The sequence below is a fragment of the Camellia sinensis genome, chromosome 14, assembly GCF_055761805.1.
Source record: "Camellia sinensis isolate YWXY chromosome 14, ASM5576180v1, whole genome shotgun sequence".
In the NCBI taxonomy this organism is placed as follows: domain Eukaryota; kingdom Viridiplantae; phylum Streptophyta; class Magnoliopsida; order Ericales; family Theaceae; genus Camellia; species Camellia sinensis.
The window spans coordinates 64993036-65019576 of NC_138974.1; the positions used below are offsets into that span (position 1 = coordinate 64993036).

Consider the following 26541-nt stretch of genomic DNA (forward strand, 5'->3'; position numbering starts at 1 on the left):
AGGCTTCATAAAATAATTGAAAAAACTACCGAATTGCTAGAATTATTTTATACTGATTTGTGTGAGTTTGAAAGAATTTTAACTCGGGGTGGTAACCGATATCTTATCACTTTTATTGATGATTTTTCAAAATACACAAACCATGTATGAGGATAAAAGCGAGTTAATTAGAATTCATGAATTTATTAGTGAGTTAATTTTTGGTTCACTCTCCCTTTTCTCTAGGTTCAGGTCATTATTATTTCTTGATGTATTTTGTAATGTCCTAGTGGCCTATAAATAGTTCCTCTCTTCTACTCTTTTCTACAACCAACACACAAACTATTTTCTATACAAGAGAGATTACTAGCAAAGAAGGGTGTTTTTCTTGGTGGAGCTTTGGGTTCACCATCTTGTGCAAAGTTGGCTTGAACCATACGACAAGTGGTCGGACTGTTGTATCCCGGAGGTGACAAGTCATAATTTTGTGACTGCTGCATCGGTATTTGGGTTCTTCCTACCGCAGTGGGTTGATCTCTTTAAAGAAAACGAGATATCCGGGCCTCAACTTGATCTATTTGTATCTCATTTTCTTTGCATTATTTATCAATAAAATATAATTTTTTCTGGTATTTTCACCAACAATTTTAAGGAGATCAACCATGGAACAAGTACCAGAAAAAACTAATGATGGAATTAGAGATCTCTACAAGCCTTTCAAGTTCAAGGAAGTTCATTTTAAGAGGTGAAAAGGAAAAACTATTTTTTACCTTAGCCTTTTGAAAGTTGCATATGTTCTTACCGAGAAGAACCCAAATAAAATCCCAACCAAGGAGATGAATGATGAAGACTACGAGGCACATGAAGCAAAAGTGACTTCCTATAATACAGATGAGTATAAATATCACTTTTATCTTTTAAATTTCCTTGCTGATTAATTTTATGATTATTACTATGACACCACTTACACTTTGTCTTCTATTAATTTTTGGGATACTTGCTTATATCATATTAACAGTAAATATGTAGGAATCATAAGTAGTTTAGGATTAGTTCCTAAAATTAACTCACTTTTATTGATGATTTACAAAATACATCAAGATGGTGAATCCAAAGCTTCACCAAGAAAAACACCCTTCTTTGCTAGTAATCTCTCTTGTATAGAAAATAGTTAATGTATTTTTTTGTAGAAAAGAGTAGAAGAGAGGAACTATTTATAGGCCACTAAGACATTACAAAATGCATCAAAAAACAATAATGACCATGAACCTAGAGAAAAGGGAGAGTGAACCAAAAATTAACTCACTAACAAATTCATGAATTCTAATTAAACTCCATTCATGAACAAGACAAAAGGTCACCAAAGTAATGAATCTCCATTCATGAATAAGATGAAATTCATGAATAAGACAAAAGAAGATTCATGAACAATAAATAAATAAATAAAAGATATTAAAATAGTCCAACAATACCCTACTCATTTTAATATCAATAAGGATAAGAGAGATTACCAAACAAAAATAAACTAGTATACATTAAGAAGATGTGCTCTGCATTGAACCTTCATTAGTGAAACAACAATCTCTACTCCAGAGTCAGTAGTGGTCTCAGACTTGAACTATGACTGCTTAGGGGAAATAAAGTATTACTGCTCACACATAATAATCCAGGTGTTATCATGAGCTTTTAATAGCCAGCACATGACGGCCTTGTGCTTATCCCAGTTTTCATGAGCATTTTTTAGAATCAGCCTTGTTCTCATAGAAAGCGGCCCACTTTCATGCTCACATATGTGAAATCTATCAAGGATGTTCCCGTAATTTACACACCCCACTCAACAAGAGCTATAGAATTTCATTAAGAGTATAAAAACTCAACCCTTCAACATTACAGGACAAATGCACTTACATCACAGGGATGGATAACAAAATATTAAAGAGTGCATTATTACAACCACCATATGATTCGTTCTTCCCATTGAACCTAATTACAGGATCTTTGGTCCTTAGATTGGGTATCCTCATACATGGTTTATGATTTTATAGGCTTCAGACCCATCCCTCTCGATGTATTCCAGACCCTATCTCTCGCCAAGGCCTTGGTTAACAGATCCGCAAGATTATCACAAGATCTCACATAATTCACAATTATGATGGCATTACTCAAATAGGATCTCACATTACTGTGTTTCCTTTGAATATGTCTAGATTTACCATTATAAAAATGGTTGTTCACTTTACCAATAGCTGCAGTGCTATCACAACGAATTAACACAGGAGGAAATGGTTTTTTTCAAAAAGGAATTTCATGTAACAAATCTCTTAACCAATTCGCTTCCTCACATGCTGAAGCTAACGTTATAAGCTCAGCTTCCATTGTAGAATTAGCAATTATAGTCTGTTTTATAGACTTCCAACATATAACACCACCACCCAAGGTACAAATAAAACCCGAGGTAGAGAGAGAATCACCTGACAAAGTGTTCCAATCGGCATCACTATATCCCTCAAGTATAGTAGGATACTTGTTATAAAACAAATCATAATTTTGGTACCAGATAAATATCTCATAATTCTTCCCATGGCTAGCCAATGATTTAGACTTTGCTTGCTAGTAAACCTACTAAGTACTCCAATAGCATATACAATGTCAGGTCTAGTACAATCAGTAGCATATCTCAAACTAACAATCATGCTAGTATATTCCTTTTGATTAATCACTTCTTTTCCATTTGTTACAACAGATAAATGTATGCTTGCATCAAAAGGAGTAACAACATGTTTACAGTCTAGAAAATTATATTTCTTTAAAATTTTCTCAACATAATGCGACTGATCAAGAAAAATGCTATCATTAGTCTTGGTAATTTTAATTTCCAAAATAAATTGGCTTCACCAAGATCTTTCATATCAAAGTGGCTATTGAGCATATTTTTAGTCTCATTTATAATATGCAAATTAAAGCCAAAGACAAGTAGATCATCGACATATAGACTAATAATCACATGTGCATTCTCACAAGTTTTATAATATATGCACTTATCACATTCATTAGTCTTATAGCAATTTTCAAACATGCAGGAATCAAATTTTTCATGCCACTGTTTAGGAGCTTGTTTTAAATCATAAAGAGATTTAGTTAGCTTACATACCTTACTTTCTTGGCCAGGCTCCAAAGAGCCTTCGGGTTGGTCCATGTAAATCTCCTCATCTAGATCTCAATTTAAAAATGTTCTTTTCACATATATTTGATGAATTTTTAATTCATGAATTGCAGCCACTGCTAGCAACAGTCTAATGGATGTAATTCTAGTAATCGGAGAAAAAGTATCAAAGAAATCAAAAACAACTTGTTACTTAAAACCTTTAGCAACAAACATCGCTTTATATTTATCTATAGTTCCATCCGGTTTAAGTTTTTTACGAAGGACCCATTTACACCCAATAGTTTTACAACCTGGAGGTAAATCCACTAGCTTCCATGTTTTATTTGAAAGTAGTGAATCTATCTCATCATTTACAGTCTCTTTCCAGAAAATAGTATCAGGTAATGATAAAGCTTCTTGCACCGTAAGAGGAATTTATTCCACATTGTAAAGATAATAGTCAGGGCCAAAATCTTTTTCAACTCTAACTCGTTTACTTCTTCTTAGTTGGATTTGAAAATTTTCTTGTTCTTGAAAAACTTGAGAAGGAATAGAAGAGTTAGGCACGGATAAAATATTTTTAGAAATTATTTGACCCCCACTATTTCTGGATTTGAAAGGAAATTTATTTTCATGAAAAATAGCATCACCTGATTCGAAAATAATATTATTTTCCATGTCAAAAAATCTATAAGTTGTACTATGCAACGCATACCCAAGAAAAGCACAGGTGGTAGCTCGTTCACCCAATTTAGGTCGTTTAAGATCTGCAAGCCTCACAAAAGCTAAACAACCCCAAACCCTCAAATAACCTAGATTGGTTTATGCCCCCGCCACAGCTCATAAGATACAATTTTAGTCTTTTTATGTAGCACTCTATTTATCACATGGCAAGCTGTCCAAATAGCCTCGCCCCAAAGATTTGAGGGAGCACCTGAATCGATAAGCATAACATTCGTCAAGTCAATTAACGTTCTATTTTTTCTTTCAGCTACACGAGTAGATGAAGGTGAATATGGTGGAGTAGTCTCATAAATAATTCCTAATGACTGAACAAAAGAGTTGAATCAAAAAGATTCACACTCCCTTCCTCTATCAGTTCGAATTCTCTTAATATTTTTACTGAATTGATTTTCCACTTCAAGAAGGAATTCTTTAAATTTCTCAAAAGTATCACTTTTATTTTCTAATAAATATACGTTTGTGTATTTTGAAAAATCATCAATAAAAGTGATAAAATATAGGTTACCACCCCGAGTTAAAATTCTTTCAAACTCACACAAACCAATATGAAATAATTCTAGCAATTCGGTATTTTTTTCAACACTTTTATAAGGCCTCTTGGTAATTTTTGCTTTACTGCAAACTTCACATTTCTCAAAAGTTTTTGTCACATTAGGAATTAATCTTAAACTACTCATGATTCTCACATATTTACTGTTAATATGACACAAGCGAGCATGCCAAAAATTAATAGAAGACAACATGTAAACTGAATTGGTAGATGGTTTATTAATCTCAACATTCAATTTGAACATCCCATCACAAACATAACCCTTACCTAGAAAAATACCCTTCTTGGTAATCACATATTGATCAGATTCTATAGTTTGCTTAAAACCAGCCTTATTTAACAAATAAGTTGACATCAAATTCTTCCTCATGGACGGTGTATAAAGCACATCTTTTAAAGTAAGCACACGTTCAGAGGTGAACTTAAGGTCAACCTCACCACTCCCAAGTATCTTACTTAGACTATAGTCACCAAGCATAATTGTTTTCTCATCATCAAAGGGAGTATACACCTTGAACCAAGCTTAATCATAACAAACATGTCTATTAGCACCAGAATCTGCCTACCAACCGTCCACATAATTAACCATGCAAATGTCTGTAATCATCGCTACAAATGGCTCCTCGATAACGTTAGCCTTTGGGGCAGGTGCACGTTTTTGGAATTTGCAAGTTCGAGCAATATTTCCACTTTTGCCATAGACAAAGCATGTAAAATTTTGTGGAGGTGATGGACCTTAGTTCTTATTTGGATTAATCCATTTATTGTGAGGTTTACCATAATTCTTCATATTCTTTTTATAAGGCTTCAAATAAGCATTCTTAGAATTGTGACCTTTGGGTAAGTTATTATTTGCAAAAACAAAGTTTACCTTTGTTGTAGAATTATCATTACCCGCTTGTGTTATCAATGCATCTTGGCCTCTAGCCTCCTCTTCGACTCGGATGCGAGTGATCAACGCCTCTAAGGAAGTCTCCTTTTGTTTGTGGCGCATGCTCTTTTGAAATTCTCTCCAAGATGGCGGAAGCTTGTCAACAAGTCCTGCAACTACCAAGTTGTCACCAATCTTGATGCCTTCAGATCTTACTTCTGCAACTATCATTTGGAAATCTTGTGCTTACTCCAAAACAGATTTTCCATCCACCATTTGGAAGCGAAAAAAGCGGCTAGCTGCATACTTTTTTGCTCCTGCCTCTTCAGTATCATACTTAGTCTGTAAAGCTTTTCAAATTTTCTTTGTAGAAGTGTAAATGGTGTCATAGTAATCATAAAATTGATCAGCAAGGCAATTTAAGAGATAAAAGTGACATTTATACTCATCTGTATTGTAGGAAGCCACTTTTGCTTCATGTGCCTTGTAATCTTCATCATTCATCTCCTTGGTTGAGATTTTGTTTGGGTTCTATACAAGAGAGATTACTAGCAAACAAGGGTATTATTGATGAAAATACCAGAAAAAATATATTTTATTGATAAATAATGCAAAGAAAATAAGATACAAATAGATCAAACAGAGGCACGGATATCTCGTTTTGTTTAAGGAGATCAAGGCCACTGTAACCAAAGCAATGAATCTCCATTCATGAATAAGATGATATTCATGAATAAGACAAAAGAAGATTCATGAACAACATAAATAAATAAATAAAAGATATTAAAATGGTCCAACAATCCCCCACTCATTTTAATATCAACAAGGATAAGAGAGATTGTCAAACAAAGATAGACTAGTATGCATCATGAAAGTGTGCTCTGCATTGAACCTTCATTAGTGAAACAGCAACCTCTACTCCAGAGTCAGTAGTGGTCTCAGACTTGAACTATGACTGCTTAGGGAATAAAGTATTACTTACTGCTTACATATAATAATCTAGGTGTTGACATGAGCTTTTAATAGCCAGCACATTACGGCCTTGTGTTTATCCCAGTTTTCATGAGCATATTTGAGAATAAGCCTTGTTCTGATAGAAAGTGGCCCCACTTTCATGCTCACATAGGTGAAATCTATCAATGATGCTCCTGTAATTTACACACCCCACTCAGCAAGAGCTACAGAATTTCATTAAGAGTATAAAAACTCAACCTTCCAACATTACAGGACAAATGCACTTACATCAAAGGGATGAATAACAAAATATTAAAGAGTGCATTTTTATAACCATCATATGATTCGTTCTTCCCATTGAACTTAGTTACAGAATCTTTGGTCCCTAGGTTGGGTATCTTCATACATGGTTTATGATTTTATAGGCTTCAAACCTATCCCCCTCGATGTAATCCAGACCCTATCTCTCACCTAGGCCTTGGTTAGCGAATTCGCAAGATAATCACAAGATCTTGCATAATTCACAGTTATGATGCCATTATTTAAATAGGATCTCATATTACTGTGTTTCCTTCGAATAGGTCTGGATTTACCATTATAAAAATGGTTGTTCACTCTACCAATACCAACAGTGCTATCACAACGAATTAACACAGGAGAAATTAGTTTTTCTCAAAAAGGGATTTCATGTAACAAATCTCTCAACCAATTCGCTTCCTCACATGCTAAAGCTAGCGCTATAAGCTCAGCTTCCATAGTAGAATTAGCAATTATAGTCTGTTTTTTAGACTTCCAACATATAGCACCACCACCCAAGGTAAAAATAAAACCCGAGGGAGAATCACTTGACAAAGTATTCCAATCGGCATCACTATATCCCTCAAGTATTGTAGGATACTTGTTATAAAACAAACCATAATTTTTTGTACCAGATAAATATCTCATAATTCTTCCCATGGCTACCCAATGATCTCGACTTGGCTTGCTAGTAAACATGTTAAGTACTCCAACAATATATGCAATGTCAGGTCTAGTACAGTCAATAGCATATCTCAAACTACCAATCATGAAAGCATATTCCTTTTGATTAATCACTTCTTTTTCATTTGTTACAACAGATAAATGTATGCTTGCATCAAAAGGAGTAGCAGCATGTTTACAGTCTAGAAAATTATATTTCTTTAAAATTTTCTCAACGTAATGCGACTGATCAAGAAAAATACCGTCATTAGTCTTGGTAATTTTAATTCCCCAAAAGCCTTGGGGTTGGTCTATGTAAATCTCTTCATCTAGATCTCCATTTAAAAATGTTGTTTTCACATCCATTTGATGAATTTTTAAATCATGAATTGCAGCCACTGCTATCAACAGTCTAATAGATGTAATTCTAGTAACCAGAGAAAAAGTATCAAAGAAATCAAGATCAACTTGTTGCTTAAAATCTTTAGCGACAAGCCTCGCTTTATATTTATCTATAATTCCATCCGGTTTAAGTTTTTTACGAAGGACCCATTTACACCCAATAGTTTTACAACCTGGAGGTAAATCCACTAGCTTCCATGTTTTATTTGAAAGTAGTGAATCTATCTCATCATTTACAGCCTCTTTCTAGAAAATAGCATAAGGTGATGATAAAGCTTCTTGCACCGTAAGAGGAATTTCTTCCACATTGTAAATAGTCAGGGCCAAAATCTTTTTCAACTCTAACTCGTTTACTTCTTCTCGGTTGGATTTGAAAACTTTCTTATTTTTGAAAAACTTGAAAAGAAGTAGATGAGCTAGGCACGGATAAAATATTTTCAGAAATTATTTGACCCCCACTATTTCTGGATTTGAAAGGAAATTTATTTTCATGAAAAATAGCATCACCTGATTTAAAAATAACATTATTTTCCATATCACAAAATCTATAGGCTATACTATGCAACGCATACCAAGGAAAAGCACAAGTGGTAACTCGTTCACCCAATTTATGTCGTTTATGATCTGCAAGCCTCACAAAAGCTAAATAACCCCAAACCCTCAAATAACCTAGATTTGGTTTATGCCCCCGCCACAACTCATAAGGTACAATTTTAATCTTTTTGTGTGGCACTCTATTTATCACATGGCAAGCTGTCAAAATAGCCTTGCCCTAAAGATTTGAGGGAGCACCTGAATCGATAAGCATAGCATTCGTCAAGTCAATTAACGTTCTATTTTTTTTTTCAGTTACGCCATTAGATGAAGGTGAATATGATGGAGTAGTCTCATGAATAATTCCCAATGACTGAACAAAAGAGTTGAATCTAAGAGATTCATACTCTCGGCCTCTATCACTTCTAATTCTCTTAATCTTTTTACCAAATTGATTTTCCACTTCAAGAAGGAATTCTTTAAATTTCTCAGAAGCATCACTTTTATTTTTTAATAAATATACGTTTGTGTATTTTGAAAAATCATCAATAAAAGTGATAAAATATCGGTTACCACCCTGAGTTAAAATTCTTTCAAACTCACACAAATCAGTATAAAATAATTCTAGCAATTCGGTATTTTTTTCAATACTTTTATGAGGCCTCTTAGTAATTTTTGCTTTATTGCAAGCTTTACATTTCTCAAAATTTTTTGTCACTTTAGGAATTAATTCTAAACTATTCATGATTACCACATATTTACTGTTAATATGATACTTGCGAGCATCCCAAAAATTAATAGAAGACAAAGTGTAAGTGGTGTCATAGTAATAATCATAAAATTAATCAGCAAGACAATTTAAGAGATAAAAATGACATTTATACTCATCTGTATTGTAGGAAGCCACTTTTACGTCGTCTGTCTCACAGTCTTCATCATTTATCTCCTCAGTTAGGATTTTGTTTAGGTTCTTCTCGGTAAGAACATATGCAACTTTCAAAAGACTAAGGTAAAAAAGAACTTTTCCTTTTCACCTCTTAAAATGAACTCCCTTGAACTTGAAAAGCATATTGAGATCTCCTTAAAATTTTTCGTAAAGAAAATTTGGAAAGCTTTACAGATAAGTATGATACTGAAGAGGCAAGAGCAAAAAAGTATGCAGCTAGCCGCTTTTTTCGCTTCCAAATGGCGGATGGAAAATCTGTTGTGGAGCAAGCACAAGATTTCTAAATGATAGTTGCAGAAGTAAGATCTGAAGGCATCAAGATTGGTGACAACTTGGTAGTTGCAGGACTTGTTGACAAGCTACCACCATCTTGGAGAGAATTCCAAAAGAGCATGCGTCACAAACAAAAGAAGACTTCCTTAGAGGCGTTGATCACTCGCATCCGAGTCGAAGAGGAGGCTAGAGGCCAAGATGCATTAATAACACAAGCGGGTAATGGCAATACTACCACAAAGGTAAACTTTGTTTCTGCAAATAATAACTTACCCAAAGGTCACAATTCTAAAAATGCTTATTTGAAGCCTTATAAAAAGAATATGAAGAATTATCATAAACCTCACAATAAATGGATTAATCCAAATAAGAACCAAGGTTCATCACCTCCACAAAATTTTACAAGCTTTGTCTATGGCAAAAGTGGCTTCCTATCGTTGGGGAAAATACTAGAAAAAAATATATTTTATTGATAAATAATGCAAAGAAAATGAGATACAAATAGATCAGGCTGAGGCATGGATATCTCATTTTCTTTAAGGAGATCAAGCCCACTGCGGTAAGAAGAACCCAAATACCGATGCAGAAGTCACAAAATTATGACTTGTCCTCTCCAGGATACAACAGCTCGACCATTTGTCGTATGGTTCAGGCCAACTATGCACAAGATGGTAAACCCAGAGCTCTATCAAGAAAAAAACCATTCTTTGCTAGTAATCTCTCTTGTATAGAAATAGTTGATGTATTTGTTATAAAAAAAGAGTAGAAGAGAAGAACTATTTATAGGCCACTAAGACATTACAAAATACATAAAAAATAATAATGACCATGAACCTAGAGAAAATGGAGAGTGAACCAAAAATTAACTCACTAACAAATTCATGAATTCTAATTAAGCTTCATTCATGAACAAGACAAAAGGACACCAAAACAATGAATCTCCATTCATGAACAAGATAAGATTCATAAATAAGACAAAAGAAGATTCATGAACAATATAAATAAATAACTAAAAGATATTAAAATGGTCTAACAATCCCCCACTCATTTTAATATCAACAAGGATAAGAGAGATTACCAAACAAATATAGACTAGTATGCATCATGAAGGTGTGCTCTGCATTGAACCATCATTAGTGAAACAACAACCTCTTCTCCAGAGTCAGTAGTGGTCTCAGACTTGGACTATGAATGCTTAGGGGAAATAAAGTATTACTGCTCACACATAATAATCCAGGTGTTGACATGAGCTTTTAATAGCCAGCACATTACGGCCTTGTGCTTATCCCAGTTTTCATGAGCATTTTTTAGAATAAGCCTTGTTCTCATAGAAAGCGACCCCACTTTCATGCTCACATAGGTGAAATATGTCAAGGGTGTTCTTTTAATTGACACACACCACTCAGCAAGAGCTACAGAATTTCATTAAGAGTATAAAAACTCAACCGTCCAACATTACAGGACAAACGCACTTACGTCATAGGGATGGATAACAAAATATTAAAGAATGCATTTTTACAACCATCATATGATTCGTTCTTCCCATTGAACCTAGTTACAGGATCTCTGATCCCTAGGTTGGGTATCCTCATTCATGGTTTATGATTTTATAGGCTTCAAACCCATCCCCCTCGATGTATTCCAGGCCCTATCTCTCGCCAAGGCCTTGGTTAACAAATCCGCAAGATTATCACAAGATCTTACATAATTCACAGCTATGATGTCATTACTCAAATAGGATCTCACATTACTGTGTTTCCTTCGAATAGGTCTGGATTTACCATTATAAAAATGGTTGTTCACTCTACCAATAACAGTAGTGCTATCAAGTTATTTGTTGAATAAGGCTGGTTTTAATCAAACTATAGAATCTGATCAATATGTGATTACTAAGAAAGGTATTTTTGTGGGTAAATGTTATGCTTGTGATGGGATGTTCAAATTGAATGTTGAGATTAATAAACCATCTATTAATTTAGTTTACATCTTGTCTTCTATTAATTTTTGGCATGTTCCCTTGTGTCATATTAACAGTAAATATGTGGGAATCATGAGTAGTTTAGGATTAATTCCTAAAGTGACAAAAAAATTTGAGAAATGTGAAGTTTGCAGTAAAGCAAAAATTACCAAGAGGCCTTTTAAAAGTGTTGAAAAAAATACCGAATTGCTAAAATTATTTCATACTGATTTGTGTGAGTTTGAAGGAATTTTAACTCGGGGTGGTAACCAATATTTTATCACTTTTATTGATGATTTTTCAAAATACACAAACGTATATTTATTAAAAAAATAAAAGTGATACTTTTGAGAAATTTAAAAAATTCCTTCTTGAAGTGGATCAATTTGGTAAAAAGATTAAGAGAATTCGAAGTAATAGAAGCCTGGAGTATGAATCTCTTGGATTCAACTCTTTTATTCAGTTATTGGGAATTATTCATGAGACTACTCCACCATATTTACCTTCATCTACTGGCGTAACTGAAAGAAAAAATAGAACGTTAATTGACTTGACGAATGCTATGCTTATCGATTCAGGTGCTCCCTTAAATCTTTGGGGCGAGGCTATTTTGAAAGCTTGCCATGTGATAAATAGAGTGCCACATAAAAAGACTAAAATTATACCTTATGAGTTGTGGCGGGGGTATAAACCAAATCTAGGTTATTTGAGGGTTTTGAGTTGTTTAGCTTTTGTGAAGCTTGCAAATTTTAAACGCCCTAAATTCGATGAACGAACTACCACCTGTGCTTTTCTTGGGTATGCATTGCATAGTACAACTTATAGATTTTTTGATATGAAAAATAACATTATTTTTCAATCAGGTGATGGTATTTTTTATGAAAATAAATTTCCTTTCAAATTTAGAAATAGTAGGGGTCAAATAATTTCTAAAAATATTTTATCAGTGCCTAGCTTTTCTAGTCCTTCTCAAGTTTTTCAAGAACAAGAAAATTTTCAAATCCAACTAAGAAGAAGTAAACGAGCTAGAGTTGAAAAAGATTTTGGCTCTGACTATTATCTTTACAATGTGGAAGAAATTTCTCTTACGGTGCAAGAAGCTTTATCATCACCTGATGCTATTTTCTGGAAAGAGACTGTAAATGATAAGATAGATTCACTACTTTCAAATAAAATATGGAAGCTAGTGGATTTACCTCCAGGTTGTAAAACTATTGAGTGTAAATTGGTCATTCGTAAAAAATTTAAACCGGATGGAACTATAAATAAATATAAAGCGATGCTTGTTGCTAAAGGTTTTAAGCAACGAGTTGATCTTGATTTCTTTGAGATTTTTTCTCCGATTACTAAAATTACATCCATTAGACTGTTGATAGCAATTGCTGCAATTCGTGATTTAAAAATTCATCAAATGGATGTGAAGGCATCATTTTTAAATAGAGATCTAGATGATGAGATTTACATGGACGAACCCGAAGGCGTTGTGGAGCCTGGCCAAGAAAACAAGGTGTGTAAGCTAACTAAATCTCTTTATGGTTTAAAACAAGCTCCTAAACAGTAGCATGAGAAATTTGATTCATGCATGCTTGAGAATGACTATAAGACTAATGAATGTGATAAGTGCATATATTATAAAACTTGTGAGAATGTACATGTGATTATTAGTCTATATGTAGATGATCTACTTATTTTTTGCTCTAATTTGCCTATTATAAATGAGACTAAAAATATGCTCAATAGCCACTTTGATATGAAAGATCTTGGTGAAGCCAATTTTATTTTGGGAATTAAAATTACCAAGACTAATGATGTCATTTTTCTTGATTAGTCGCATTATGTTGAGAAAATTTTAAAGAAATATAATTTTCTAGACTGTAAACATGTTGCCACTCCTTTTGATGCAAGCATACATTTATCTGTTGTAACAAATGAAAAAGAGGTGATTAATCAAAAAGAATATGCTAGCATAATTGGTAGTTTGAGATATGCTACTGGTTGTACTAGACCTGACATTGCATATGCTATTGGAGTACTTAGCAGGTTTACTAGCAAGCCTAGTCGAGATCATTGGGTAGCCATGGGAAGAATTATGAGATATTTATCTGGTACCAAAAATTATGGTTTGTTTTATAACAAGTATCCTGCGGTACTTGAGGGATATAGTGATGCCGATTGGAACACTTTGTCAGGTGATTCCCTCTCTACCTCGGGTTTTATTTTTACCTTGGGTGGTGGTGCTATATGTTGGAAGTCTAAAAAACAAACTATAATTGCTAATTCTACAATGGAAGCTGAGCTTATAGCGTTAGCTTCAGTATGTGAGGAAGCGAATTGGTTAAGAGATTTGTTACATGAAATCCCTTTTTGGGAAAAATCAATTCCTCATGTGTTAATTCGTTGTGATAGCACTGCTGCTATTGGTAGAGTGAACAACCATTTTTATAATGGTAAATCCAGACTTATTCGAAGGAAACACAGTAATGTGAGATCCTATTTGAGTAATGGCATCATAACTGTGAATTATGTAAGATCTTGTGATAATCTTGCGGATCCGTTAACTAAGGCCTTGGCGAGAGATAGGGTCTGGAATACATTAAGTGGGATGGGCTTGAAACCTATAAAATCATCAACCATGTATAAGGATACCTAACCTAGGGACCAGAGATCCTGTAACTAGGTTCAATGGGAAGAACGAATCATATGGTGGTTGTAAAAATGCACTCTTTAATATTTTGTTATCCATCCCTATGATGTAAGTGCATTTGTCCTGTAATGTTGGAGGGTTGAGTTTTTATACTCTTAATGAAATTCTATAGCTCTTGTTGAGTGAGCTGTGTAAATTACAAGAACATCCTTGACAGATTTCATCTATATGAGCATGAAAGTGGGGCCACTTTCTATGAGAACAAGGCTTATTTTTAAAAATGCTCATGAAAACTGGAATAAGCACAAGGCTGTAATGTGCTGGCTATTAAAAGCTCATGTCAACACCTGGATTATTATGTGTGAGCAGTAATACTTTATTTTCCCTAAGCAATCATAGTTCAAGTTTAAGACCACTACTGACTCTGGGGTAGAGGTTGTTGTTTCACTAATGAAGGTTCAATGCAGAGCACACCTTCATGATGTATACTAATCTATCTTTTTTTGGTAATCTCTCTTATCCTTGTTGATATTAAAATGAGTGGGGGATTGTTGGACCATTTTAATATCTTTTATTTATTTATTTATTTATATTGTTCGTGAATCTTTTTTTATCTTATTCATGAATCTCATCTTGTTCATGAATGGAGATTCATTGTTTGGTGTCCTTTTGTCTTGTTCATGAATGGAGTTTAATTAGAATTCATGAACTTGTTGGGTGAATTCATATTTGGGTACACTCTCCCTTTTCTCTAAGTTCATGGTCATTATTGTTTTTTGATGTATTTTGTAATGTCTTAGTGGCCTATAAATAGTTATTCTCTTCTACTCTTTTTTATACCAATACATCAACTATTTTCTATATAAGAGAGATTACTAGCAAAGAAGAATGTTTTTCTTAGTGAAGTTTTGGGTTCACCATCTTGTGTAGAGTTGGCCTGAACCATACGACAAGTGGTCGGGCTGTTGTATCCTGGAGGGGACAAGTCATAGTTTTGTGACTGCTGCATCGGTATTTGGGTTCTTCCTACCGCAGTGAGCTTGATCTCCTTAAAGAAAACGAGATATCTGTGCCTTAGTCTGATCTATTTGTATCTCATTTTCTTTGCATTATTTATCAATAAAATATATTTTTTTCTGGTATTTTCACCAACATGTGTAAATCTCAAATACGTTAATCTCAAATCATTATTTAATGATTGAGAATGTATTGAGTAAAAAATAGAGAATGTCGTGCTGATCAGAAAATCATATCTAGGTAGAAGTTAGCACATTTAGGTTTATGGCCAACAGCAAACTTGTCAACTATTTACGCAAATCCAAAACTAAGAGGGAAAGAAAGTAGAGCCTCTCTCTCTAGAATCTAGAGAGAGAAACTCCCCTCGGGGTAACCATTGGTCCTCCTCCGGGTTCTCTCCATTTTCTTAGAGAATCCATTAGTCCTCCATCATACTTCATTGATCATCTGTTGGGAGGAATTGATTTTGTGTTTACCCATATGAATTTAGATATATCTTTTAGGGTTTTGTTTTCTTGTGATCCCCTCTCTTGGATCTTCATGGCTGATTAAGAGTGTAGAGTTCCTAGAGATTTGTTTGCTGGGAAGAGTCAGTAATCCCACCTCTACCTTCATAATTTTTCCTGATCTATGGTGTTGAGACTATGTAAAGTAGTGTGTCATACGTGACAACACCATAGTTTAGTGTGGTGCTTGGATGAGATGGAAAGTGGGTGGTTATTCTGATTCCAACCTCTCAGATCAAATTTTCGGTATTCCTAGTGCTCTGTTTATGGCTTTTTCGTGTAAGGAGAGGAATCTTTTTGGTTGTGTGTTGTCGGAGTTGTGCCGGAGAAGAAGACAACGATGCATTTTACCGGAGCTCCGAAAGCTGTGTGTTGAGTTGCTGCTGAGCTGCTGCGCTGGAGTTTGGCCGCCAATCTGTATCTTTGCCAGCCGGCATGAGGTGAGGATGAAGCTTGTGTCGTGTCTTCTGGTGCTGGTATGGCTTTTGCTCTTCCAGTGCCGTGCGTTGAGGATGATGAAGGTGGGTCGCTCTGGCGTGGTTTTCATGCTCCCTTTGTGTGTAGCGTGCGGCCCAGCTCATGCGTGTGTTGCTGTGTTTCAAAGTCCTTGCTGCTTTACGACCTCTCACAGGGAAGATAAATTTGTTCTTGCAAGGGTTTTGATGTATTGGTCTGAAATTATTTACTATTAACTTGTCCAATGTGTTATATTGTGGTAGCCTAGCTCCGGACTTTAATTTTAATCTATTGTGTGTAGCAGCTAGGTGTGTTTTCCCTTTTGTAGGGTGTGTTGCCGTTAGGCGTGGTATGAACGTCATTGTAATATTTATTTTTTTGGTTCAATTTATGACTTACCTACTCAAGAAAAAAAAAAATCCAAAACTAAAGTGGGAAAAGAAAAGTAAACCATTCATTATAAATACTCCCAACTATGGAACTGTCTATAACTTACATGGAAGTGGCTCAGAATACGGAGAAATATCAAAATCTTTCTTATGCAACAACAAATGCACTAGATGAACCTGTAAAATGGTGAATTGAGCTCATAAGACCCTTGGATGCACCAAAATGCCTTATTCTGTACACTCCCAGAGCAGCGTACTCTGGGATTCTCCATTCTATAGTTGCTTGACTTTGTGGGCTGAGTTTAGCTGGTCTGGCCCACTTGAACCGGAGGCAGAAATCATCATCATCGTAAGCTGGAACCCAAGAGTCTTTTCCATGGAGAGTCTCCACCAGAGCAAATGTCCCTTCCGTCATGAGGTCATTTCTGGGGCAACCTGACCAGAAAACAACTGTCACCATGTCACCTCTCTTGAAGGTGGAGTTTTGAGGGACATCAGAGCTGACATCCCCAAATTTCACACCGGGAGGGGTCGAATCCATGACAACTGGAGTTAGTAAGCTAATTTGCTTGTTCAGCAGATCAGGGGGTTGTGGGCCCGATTCAATGGATTGACCATTGACTAGAGCTGTCGCAAGCTTCTGGAACTCCTGAATGTATGCACTAAGAGTGTGGGGACCAAATAGCGTGGAGGCACCCTGAGAAGTATGAAAGATAGGTATGTATGATAATAGTCACCAAATGTAACATAAAAGTAGGTGTGTACGATAACAGTCATCAAAAGTAACATAAAAGTAAGGGTCTTGTTAACATGTGCTTTTAAGATATAATTTAGAAAAACTTGAAAGATTCTACATTATTGATTGCACGTACTTTCCAGCAGAATTTATAATCGTTTTAAGCTTCTTAACATGCGGCCTAAGTGCATACGTTAATCAAATTCTAAATAAATAAGCCTTTTATTTATTTTTATTTTTTTTCAAGTGGTGGTGGGGGTGGTTGTACATGAACAGATAATAACCCCCAATATTGAGAATGTTGTCTATTTACTGACCTCATATCTTTGGACTTCATACTCCTCAATGGTAGTCACATATTGTGAATATGTGTTAGTCAACCCAGCTATCACAACATGAACATTGCCATTGAATTCTCCACCTCCACTAATGAGCACTGTCCTCACAGCATCTCGAAGACGTCTTCCAGCCATTGTAGTGAATTCTGTCAAAAACAAAAAGAAAGAAATCTTGTGAGCCATAGAAAACATGTCAAACATGAAATGCCTTTAGCTCCCCTAGCAAATCAAAACTCGACTTCTTGTCCATGTTAGCAGGCTGCCCTCAGCCATATCCGAGGCGGCCCAATTTGAACCTGGCAATCAGACACAATGCCACTAATCACCTTATTGGTTGAAAACCTGCACCATCTAGGCATGTTCCGGAGCCAACATTCAGTGAGAAAACATTTATATCTTCCTCATGTTAATCAACTTAAAAGAACATTCAATTGAGATTTTTTTTTTTTCTTTTTGCAGAACCTTCTAAAATATGAGTATCTTAAACATCTATCAACCTCAATGGAAAAGGAGAGGAAAAATAAGGCAAGCTGCATACACACCTCCAGGTACAGTGAGAATGACTAGCTGCCCTATCCGGAGGATTTGAATTGGGAGTACCGAAGGCTGCAGAAAATTAGACAAACCAAATGTATCAGTATATAAAACCATCCATATGCTGTACACAGTAATTAGTAGACTGATGACGACAAGCATCAGCACAACATGTTTCACAGTATGTATGAAAAATGCACAGCATATGTACTTGGGCACCACATGGGATGTTGTGTTGGTTTGTGGGAGGGGAGAGCTCAGGGGTATTGTCTCTGCTTCTTTAGTAGTAGCACAAGATATACATGATTACACATAGAGGGTAGACTGCAATTTGACCACATTTGCCAAGAATCGAGCAAAGTAGATCAATGTGATATAACAGTGTTTAGATTTCAGAAGAAGAGTTAATTATATCAAATAATTATAATCTTTCAGCTGTTCCTATTCTCTAGGAAGCCCCCAACAATGTGTTTTTTTTCTTTTTTCTTTTTTGGCGTGTGCACCACATTGTGGGTGTATTAGTCAGCTTTATTCTGCCCAGTGGTGAAGTGTCTTTAAATCATGCACACAGTATGCATCAAAATAGAGGCCTATTGGAAAATCATGCCCAGTGGTGAAGTGTCTTTCCATAGCAATATTGGAAAATGAAATAAGAAATTGTGCCAAATCTTTTTTATTAAGACAGCTAGAAAGTTACTTGCATTAAAAATTAAAAATTGGATAGTTTGACAGGGATATGTATTAGCTCAACACTCACCATCAGAAATCTCTAGATTTTATCTAAAAATGGCTGAATGCATAAACATCCAAATCCCAGGGCACACATTTAAGAACCCTTGTTAATAGCATTATTTTAAAGTTGAAGTGGCAAAACTATAAATATAGTTGTCTTGTTGAAGCCTTAGCTATCATAAAACAGTATAAAAAAATTAACTATATTGTAACTCACCGCCCAAGCATATGGCAACTGCATTTCACCAGTGTCAAGCAAAATAGGCTTTGGATATTGACAATTTTTTTGCTCCTTGCCTGGTGTTTTAATTAAGTTGCGAACCAACTTCCAAAAAGGATTTCCCTGTAGCAGAATTAACAAACATTATAACCACATATAAACAGGCAGGTGTTACACCACATGAGAACCTACAATTATGGGGGAAAGTTGAGTACTGAAATTCCTTGCTACCTTATCATCTCCTTGCTTAAAATCAAAAGCTCCAGGTCCATCAGTTGTACCCGCTGCAAACGCAAAACCCATAGCAGCAGGGCATGTTTTAACCACTTCACTACCTCCTCCCTGTTTAGGAAGTGTCACCTCAAGCTTGGAGAAGTCCACGTAAGTGTGACGATAGTCAACCTTCCCTTTCAGCTTTTCAGATGCTGTGTTGAAAAGATGTATAGCTTTTTGGAGTTGCCTATCTCCAATTATACGTGTACTCTCGAATTCATCTGGGTAACTGCAATTTAAGAGAATAGTTTAATATTATGTAAAGTAAGCCTCAGCAAATTACAGCATGCTAGGCATCCCATACCCTGGTCCTCGGCCATAGCACAACTCATTCTTTCCACCACAAGTGCTGTGGTTAAAATCACAAGGTAGCCCAGTATCATTGCAGAATGCACCAAGCACATTTGGACTAACATCACCACAGTTTGACTGACAAAATGCAGATACAAATCCAGGCTTATCAGCCTGCCTGAGAGCACTTCTGACACGTTTAGCAATACTCAGAAACTTGGTCGCTCGTTTACCAGAAGGCGATTGGAAAGAGGCAGCAAGCTCCAGCAACTCATGGTCTGCATTAAAAAATCTCAAGTATTTTAAATCAAGTAGAGGAAGCTATTTCCTTTCTTCTCATTTAACAGATGATAACATGTTGGTTCTTGCAATTACTTCATTGATTGGATGCTCCAAATTTATCTCTATTTGCTACCTGTGCCATCTCAAACACAAAGGAAATGAGGTATAAAATCCAGTCCAGATCATCCTTCTACATTGCTCTTTCTAGCTCTGTTGGCATTTTCGCAATAATTTGTCTTTGTCATCACATTGCAAGGTTAAAGTGCTAGTCCTCATGGTAAATCATTATACTTGCATGATATTGACAAACGATTACAGTAGAGCCTCTAAAATTAATAATCCTGGGAGCATTGAAATTTATTAAATAATAGAATGATCAAAAATTAGGATTCCCTATGATTTTCTATGATTAAAGAAAAAATTTTGCTCATAATAGTTATGCAATTTTCATATAAAAACAAGACATACATGCATACTTTTGAAGGCAATGAACTCCTTTCTTGAAAAACATCAATTATATAAAACCTTGTTGCCACAAAACTCATCCCGTTGTTTATTACAAATAAATTAATATTACCAATATACATTCCTATATTCATGTTGTATTATCTACTACAATAATTAATGTTTTAAAAGGATTTTCTCAAAAAAATATTAATTAATATAGATTACTAAGTTATATGATATTAATTATAATAGGGTTAACTGTAAAGAAAATACACAGTTTGGTCTGATAAGAATCATACATTTGTTAATAAATTACATGACCAGATGCACCTATCAGAAACAGGTGATGACACATACATGCAACCCATAATCATCCACAATTTCAATCATTTTTTGATTTTCTGATATTAATGTAACCATACTAAGCAGGAAAGAGCTAGTAACTTACGATTTTTGGGAGCAACAGGAATTATGTTTGGGACTCTTAGAGAGATTTCATCGGCTTCAGAGTTTTCAGAATATAAAATTTCACTGGCATTCTTATTAAACCAGTCTTCCATAAATCGTGCAGCAGCTCCTTTGTTGTCCCCACTTATCAACGAGTTTGTGCGACTCATAGAAGTTCCATGAGTTGCAAACCAATTAAAGCTACCAACTGGGCCCCATTTATCATCCACAAACTTTAGAAGGGTCATTTCCTTGTCAACATTAAACTTGTATTTACTACGTTCTGCTGCAGGATTATTTAGATAAGCACTAGGGCTGCGGTTTACACCAGCATCTTGAAGTTCTCCTGCCAAAGGAAAGCCCAAAAATTATGATAAGTAACAATTAAAATTGAAAAATATATGATGTAACACCAACTTCAAGATCATAAAAACACTACTGCAATATAACCCACAGCATGATAACACCAATGTATTATATCTTGACCTACCTTCATATTGGATGCCACATTAAGAACAAATTATTCATATATTAAGATGATTTTGCCATCTTATGCTATAGTTAGGGAGGCAAAGCATTATTGTTCAGAAAAATCCTGAACTGCAATTAAACGGTAGCAAGGAATTTGTGGAAATCATGTGGACCAACCAACGGCATCAAATCCCCACAACACCACCAAGTGAGTCCTTAATGTAAAGGTTTGAAAAGGATTCAAATCAAAAGATATTTTAGTTGAAAAGGGGAAAGGGACAAAAGTTTAAAAGAATTAATTTCCTTTCATGAGCTCCTCAAAAAAGTTATTTAGGCCATAATTTCTGACTAATGTATCTAGCGCATTCCTCTACACAAGGCAATACCAAACACACCCACACATAATCACAATTTGAAACATAGAATGCATGGTCAAACCTTTTGGGGCGTTTTGAGACTATCTTATCATTTTCACTGTAAAAATTTCTACTGTATAATGGGGTCCATATGCCAAGGCATAAATCCCCAGTCATTTTGGTGTGAGGAATATCTGGAAAAGCCGAAACTCAAAACTCCTAAAAGAGAACTTCCATAAAATGCAAATAATATAGAGGAAGAGAGAGAGACACACGCACACACATAGTATAAGTTATTGAAATTCATTCTGATCATCAAGATGATTAAATTCCCTTAAGCAAAAACAAAAACCAGGCAGCCTTTTACTTCTTGATCATTTCATTATACATGAATTTGCAAATACTCTACATGTCCTGATCATATGCTTTGACCTCAGACATGAAGAAATACTTGGTGATGTTAACATGCAGCTAACAAATTAGTGAGAGCAAAGCGTCCATTTCGTTACCTTTATTCACCATAATTGATCCCGGCCGGAGATTTTCATGAGCTTGTATGATGCTTTCCTCAATGCCATTAACAATAACATCAAATGACTGGCGCACAAACCCAAGAGATGTTACGATGTACACAACATATTGTAGATAACCCCCAGGCCCAGCGTGGGTGTGAATACCACTAATAGCAACATTGTTTTCAGTATATAGGTTCCCATATCTGCAAAAGTAACATCATATTATTCCAGTTAGTAGATAAAAAAATAGAGAAAATTCTGACAAAATCATACCACATGTTATGGAAATAAAATACCCAAATTCATTCAATTTAAAGGTCCTTGATACTAAATTGCTAGGAATATTGCAAGCAATAAAAGATTTTTGACAATGGACGCATGAAAACACTGTTCTTCTACAATCTATAGTATGATTGACTATACAGTAGGTATGCCTTAATCAAGCAATAACTACCTTGTTTTCAACCTCTCAAGCACTTTAATTGTCACAAGTTGAGAAGCCATGCAAGCATCAAGGTTTACAAATACTACACGGTTACCTTGTGGCTCTGCCACAATAAATGCCCGTGCTCGCAACCTGAAGTGAACACCTGATGCAGTCTGGTCAGAGTTAGCATATCCCATCATATTGACATCAGCTGCAGGTCCTGTAATGTCATAGCTTCCAAGCCCAACCAAGTAATTTGAAGCAGAGAGTATCCCTCTGCTATTCTGTAGCAAGAGTAGCAGCAAAATCCAAAACCACATGATAGCACATGGTTTCTGGAAAGTGAGTTTCCAAGCCGAAAAGATCTCCATCACTGCTCCACCAATGAGCTCTTATTTTCCTTCATCAAAGAGAAAAATTATGTCAAATATCCATTTCAACAGTACACATATAAATAAAAGAAATGTCAGTGTCTTGTAACACTTCTTATATGGGACATGTAACTTGCAACTAGCCGTTTCAAGTTTGCAACAAACGGGGATTGAAAAATCCAAATGTCTTACTTTCATAATTCCCCAACATTTACAATCACAAATAAATTGAAAGTTGAATGTTTTAGGGTGTTAGAAATTAAAGAGCTCCATTAATGGAGACTAAACTATTGTACTTTTTATATATAAAGAGCTCAAATTAGGGATTAATATGTACAAAACCATACTATTTTCTTTTTCTTTTTTTCTTTTTTTCCATTTATCCCCATTATAATTTTTTAATACTTGTGCCAAGACCCAATATATAGCTTGTGTGTGTCCCAAGTTATAGAAAATTGTGTCTTGGGTGTGTTTGAAGCATCTCCAGTTTAAAATAAATTTAAAATATATATAGGACACTCTATGACAAGTGTTTAACACATATTGGTGCGTAATCTGCGAGAGGGTTGTGGATTTAGCCTTTCCCTTTATGCTATGTTTAGATCTTGTATATCTCAGGGAAAATGAAATTACTTATACATAGTCATGTTTTATGGACAATCAAACAAAACAATGAATTGTTTTGACAAATACCTATTAATTTTTTCTCATTGTCCTAACCCAACCAATATGTAAATAAATTTAGCTTCTTTCACTCCATTTTTTCTTCCTTTCCCTCCACAAATCACAAAATTGTTCCTCATATATGATTTCTTACCAAAATCAGATAAACAATCCAAGTACACACAATTTTTTTATAAAAAGCAGCTTCAAATGATCCACTAATCTCTAAAAAATTCAAAACTATATTTAACACTACAGTCAACAGCAGTTCACTTATTTTAAAAATGACGGAAGAATGAACATATTTGTTCCTCAAGTTGCATATAATTTGTGAACAATATTGACCAAACAAACAAAAGAAATAATCACAATAAACAATATTCCAAACCATAAACTGAACATTTAAATCAGTTAGATACATATGTACACATGTTCAACTTGCATTTTCAATAGAATGTGTAATATATATTTCTCAGTGTACATTATTTTCTTATGTGAATATACTCTTCTTTTTCCAACAAGCTAGGCACACATGAAAAAAAATTAGCAATTCCTATCAACAGAAAACATTTCAATGGACCTGTTCGGTACAGCTTATTGCAAGTTGAAAACTGATATTTAAAAGCAATCTAGACTCACCCCTTCTCAAATTCTCAATAATCAATTTTTTTTTCAGCTTATTTATTTATTTATTCCTAAGCAACTGCACCAAACAGTCTCACACTATTCAAAATAAATAATATATATATAAGGGATGGGCTTCCCTCCAGTCTGACCAAAAGGTACTGTTGGGCCCATGGGGGCCACCACGGATCCCGTTCCGATAATTTGAACCGTCAAATGTGTAAAACTCATCGAGTACTACATGTTCGTAAAAAATTACGTTGATCAGATATCAATAACTACGTGATCAAATCAGTTTTGTATAAAAAAATAGACGGCGAAAAAATAAATAGTTGACAAAAAAACTGAACCAATGATATAGCTATTGATATCCAATCAACATAATTTTTTACAAGTATATAGTACTCGACGAGTTTTACAAACGGTTCACGAAACGGGATCCGTGATGCCCATGAGCCCAACAGTACACTCCAGGAGCCCAACAGTACACTCCAGTCCGTGATCGGAGCGGAGGGAAGCCCGCCCCTGTATGTAATTATGTTCCGTTGCATCCAATTCGGATAACAGAGTTTTATTAGAGCTATTCCAGTAATCACATCACATGTATCTACTGAAAAATTCTACAACGAAGGATCAAAACAAAGTTGAAACCAAAAAGAATATGCATATATGTACGTAATTATACACAGCGAATACATAGAGAGAATTTTTAGAAAAAAACATTTTTTTTTAAAAAAAAATCGCAAATAAGATTAACAAATGAGAAATTTATCGGAGATCTTGTACCTTTAACACTGTAATACTGATACAAATGAACGCAAAATTTATTGAATCCGATCGCTATTGCCTCTGCTAAATCAATTCATTTTCCGAAGTGATGAGAGAGAAAATGTGTGCGTGTGTGTTAGCGAGAGAGAGTGGGGGAGACCTCAACGACGCTTCTCAGGGGATGGAGTCAGGTAGAAGAATAACAAATTGGAAGACTGATAGTTTGTTTGTACCTTGTCTTTCCATGGGCTTCGAGGCTTATATACTATTTTTTAATCTCACTGTATCGGTCTCGATGAGTGCATGAAATTTCTATGCAACAATTATCCTGAATCGGTCAAAATGATCCGGATTTGAGTGTTTATTTAATGGGATTCGACTATTTCATTATGGTTCAATTTTTTTTTTTAGATTAATAGTTGTTCCGGATTATTAATCCCTCGTAAAAGGGATTGTTATATCTTAGGGGAGGGCGAGATTAATTCCACAGAATTAGTATTTTATGGGACTAATGTGTGAAATATCTATTTTATCCTTATACTATTACTTAATAAACAATTAGAAAATGATAAAATAATCTTTTGAGCATTTATAGATTTTTTTTTAGTGTTGTTAATTTAAAATTATATATTAAATAAAAATTATAAATTATAAATTATAAATTTAATTTAATTAAAAATAATAAATTAAAAATTATGACCTTATAAATAAAAAAAAATTAGTGTTGTTAAATTATAAATTATAAATTTAAAATTTAAAATTACATATTAAATAAAAATTATAAATTACAATGGTAAAATAGTCTTTTGAACATTTATTCTTATACAGTCCTACAGTCCGTCTAACCAAACATTAGATTCACTAAAAATAGTTCAATCCAGACATCTAATCCCATGACTAAACAAACATAGGATAAAAATTTAGTCCAACCAAATAGTCCGGGACAATGTATCCCAGAACTAATAGTCCGATGGATTGCAATCCTCCCTTATCCAGTCCGTCTAAACAAACACACCCATAGGGTACTTGTGGAAAATTACTCTTTTATGCAATCTTTGTCTCATATTAATATTTAAATAATTATTTTTTGTTAAAATTAAATAAATTGAAAAAGAAATGATAAACTATGAAATAGATCATAATAGTTTGATTTAATTCTCATTAAATCCCATTAAAAATAAGTCGAAGAAAAATCGTCGTTAAAAATAATTTTTTTTTAAAGTTTTTTTTGCATGTCGTTAAATATTGGCAATTAGTAATTTTTTGGAAAAATTACTCATAAATCTCATATTGGGAAATGTTACTCTATCTAGTCCTGAGTGTTTTTTTGTAAATCATTTAGTCTTTTTTATATTTAATATGGTATCTTTGTTTGTTATATTTTATATTTGGTATGGTATCTTTGTTTGGTATATTTTATATTTGGTATGGTATATTTGTTTGTTATATTGTATAAACATCAACATATTGTATCCCATATTAGTGTATGATGATGTTTGATGAGCTTGAAGATGTAGTTGATGTTTGATAATGTTCACAATGTTGGTGATATTGATGACGTATGATGATATAGTTGATGTTTGATGATATTTTATGATGTTGGTGATGTTGGTGATGTTGATGATATTTGATGAGGTTGAAAATATAGTTGATGTTTGATGATGTTCACAATGTTGGTGATGTTGGTGACGTTGTAGTTGATGTTTGATGATGTTTATG

The 26541-nt window shown here is 34.5% G+C and overlaps 1 protein-coding gene across 1 annotated transcript; it reads right to left on the reverse strand.

Moving 5' to 3' along the window:
- Positions 1–16370: 16370 nt before the first annotated feature.
- Positions 16371–25161, reverse strand: LOC114265666 (neutral ceramidase 2). Its single transcript, XM_028206485.2, has 10 exons — positions 24841–25161; positions 22424–22796; positions 21964–22172; positions 20629–20973; positions 19465–19729; positions 19119–19389; positions 18885–19010; positions 17944–18007; positions 17381–17547; positions 16371–17024 (listed from the first exon to the last, which is right to left on the reverse strand). The coding sequence occupies exons 2-10, from the start codon at positions 22765–22767 to the stop codon at positions 16476–16478; spliced, it is 2340 nt and encodes a 779-aa protein (XP_028062286.2). The 5' UTR covers positions 22768–22796; positions 24841–25161; the 3' UTR covers positions 16371–16475.
- Positions 25162–26541: the final 1380 nt, after the last annotated feature.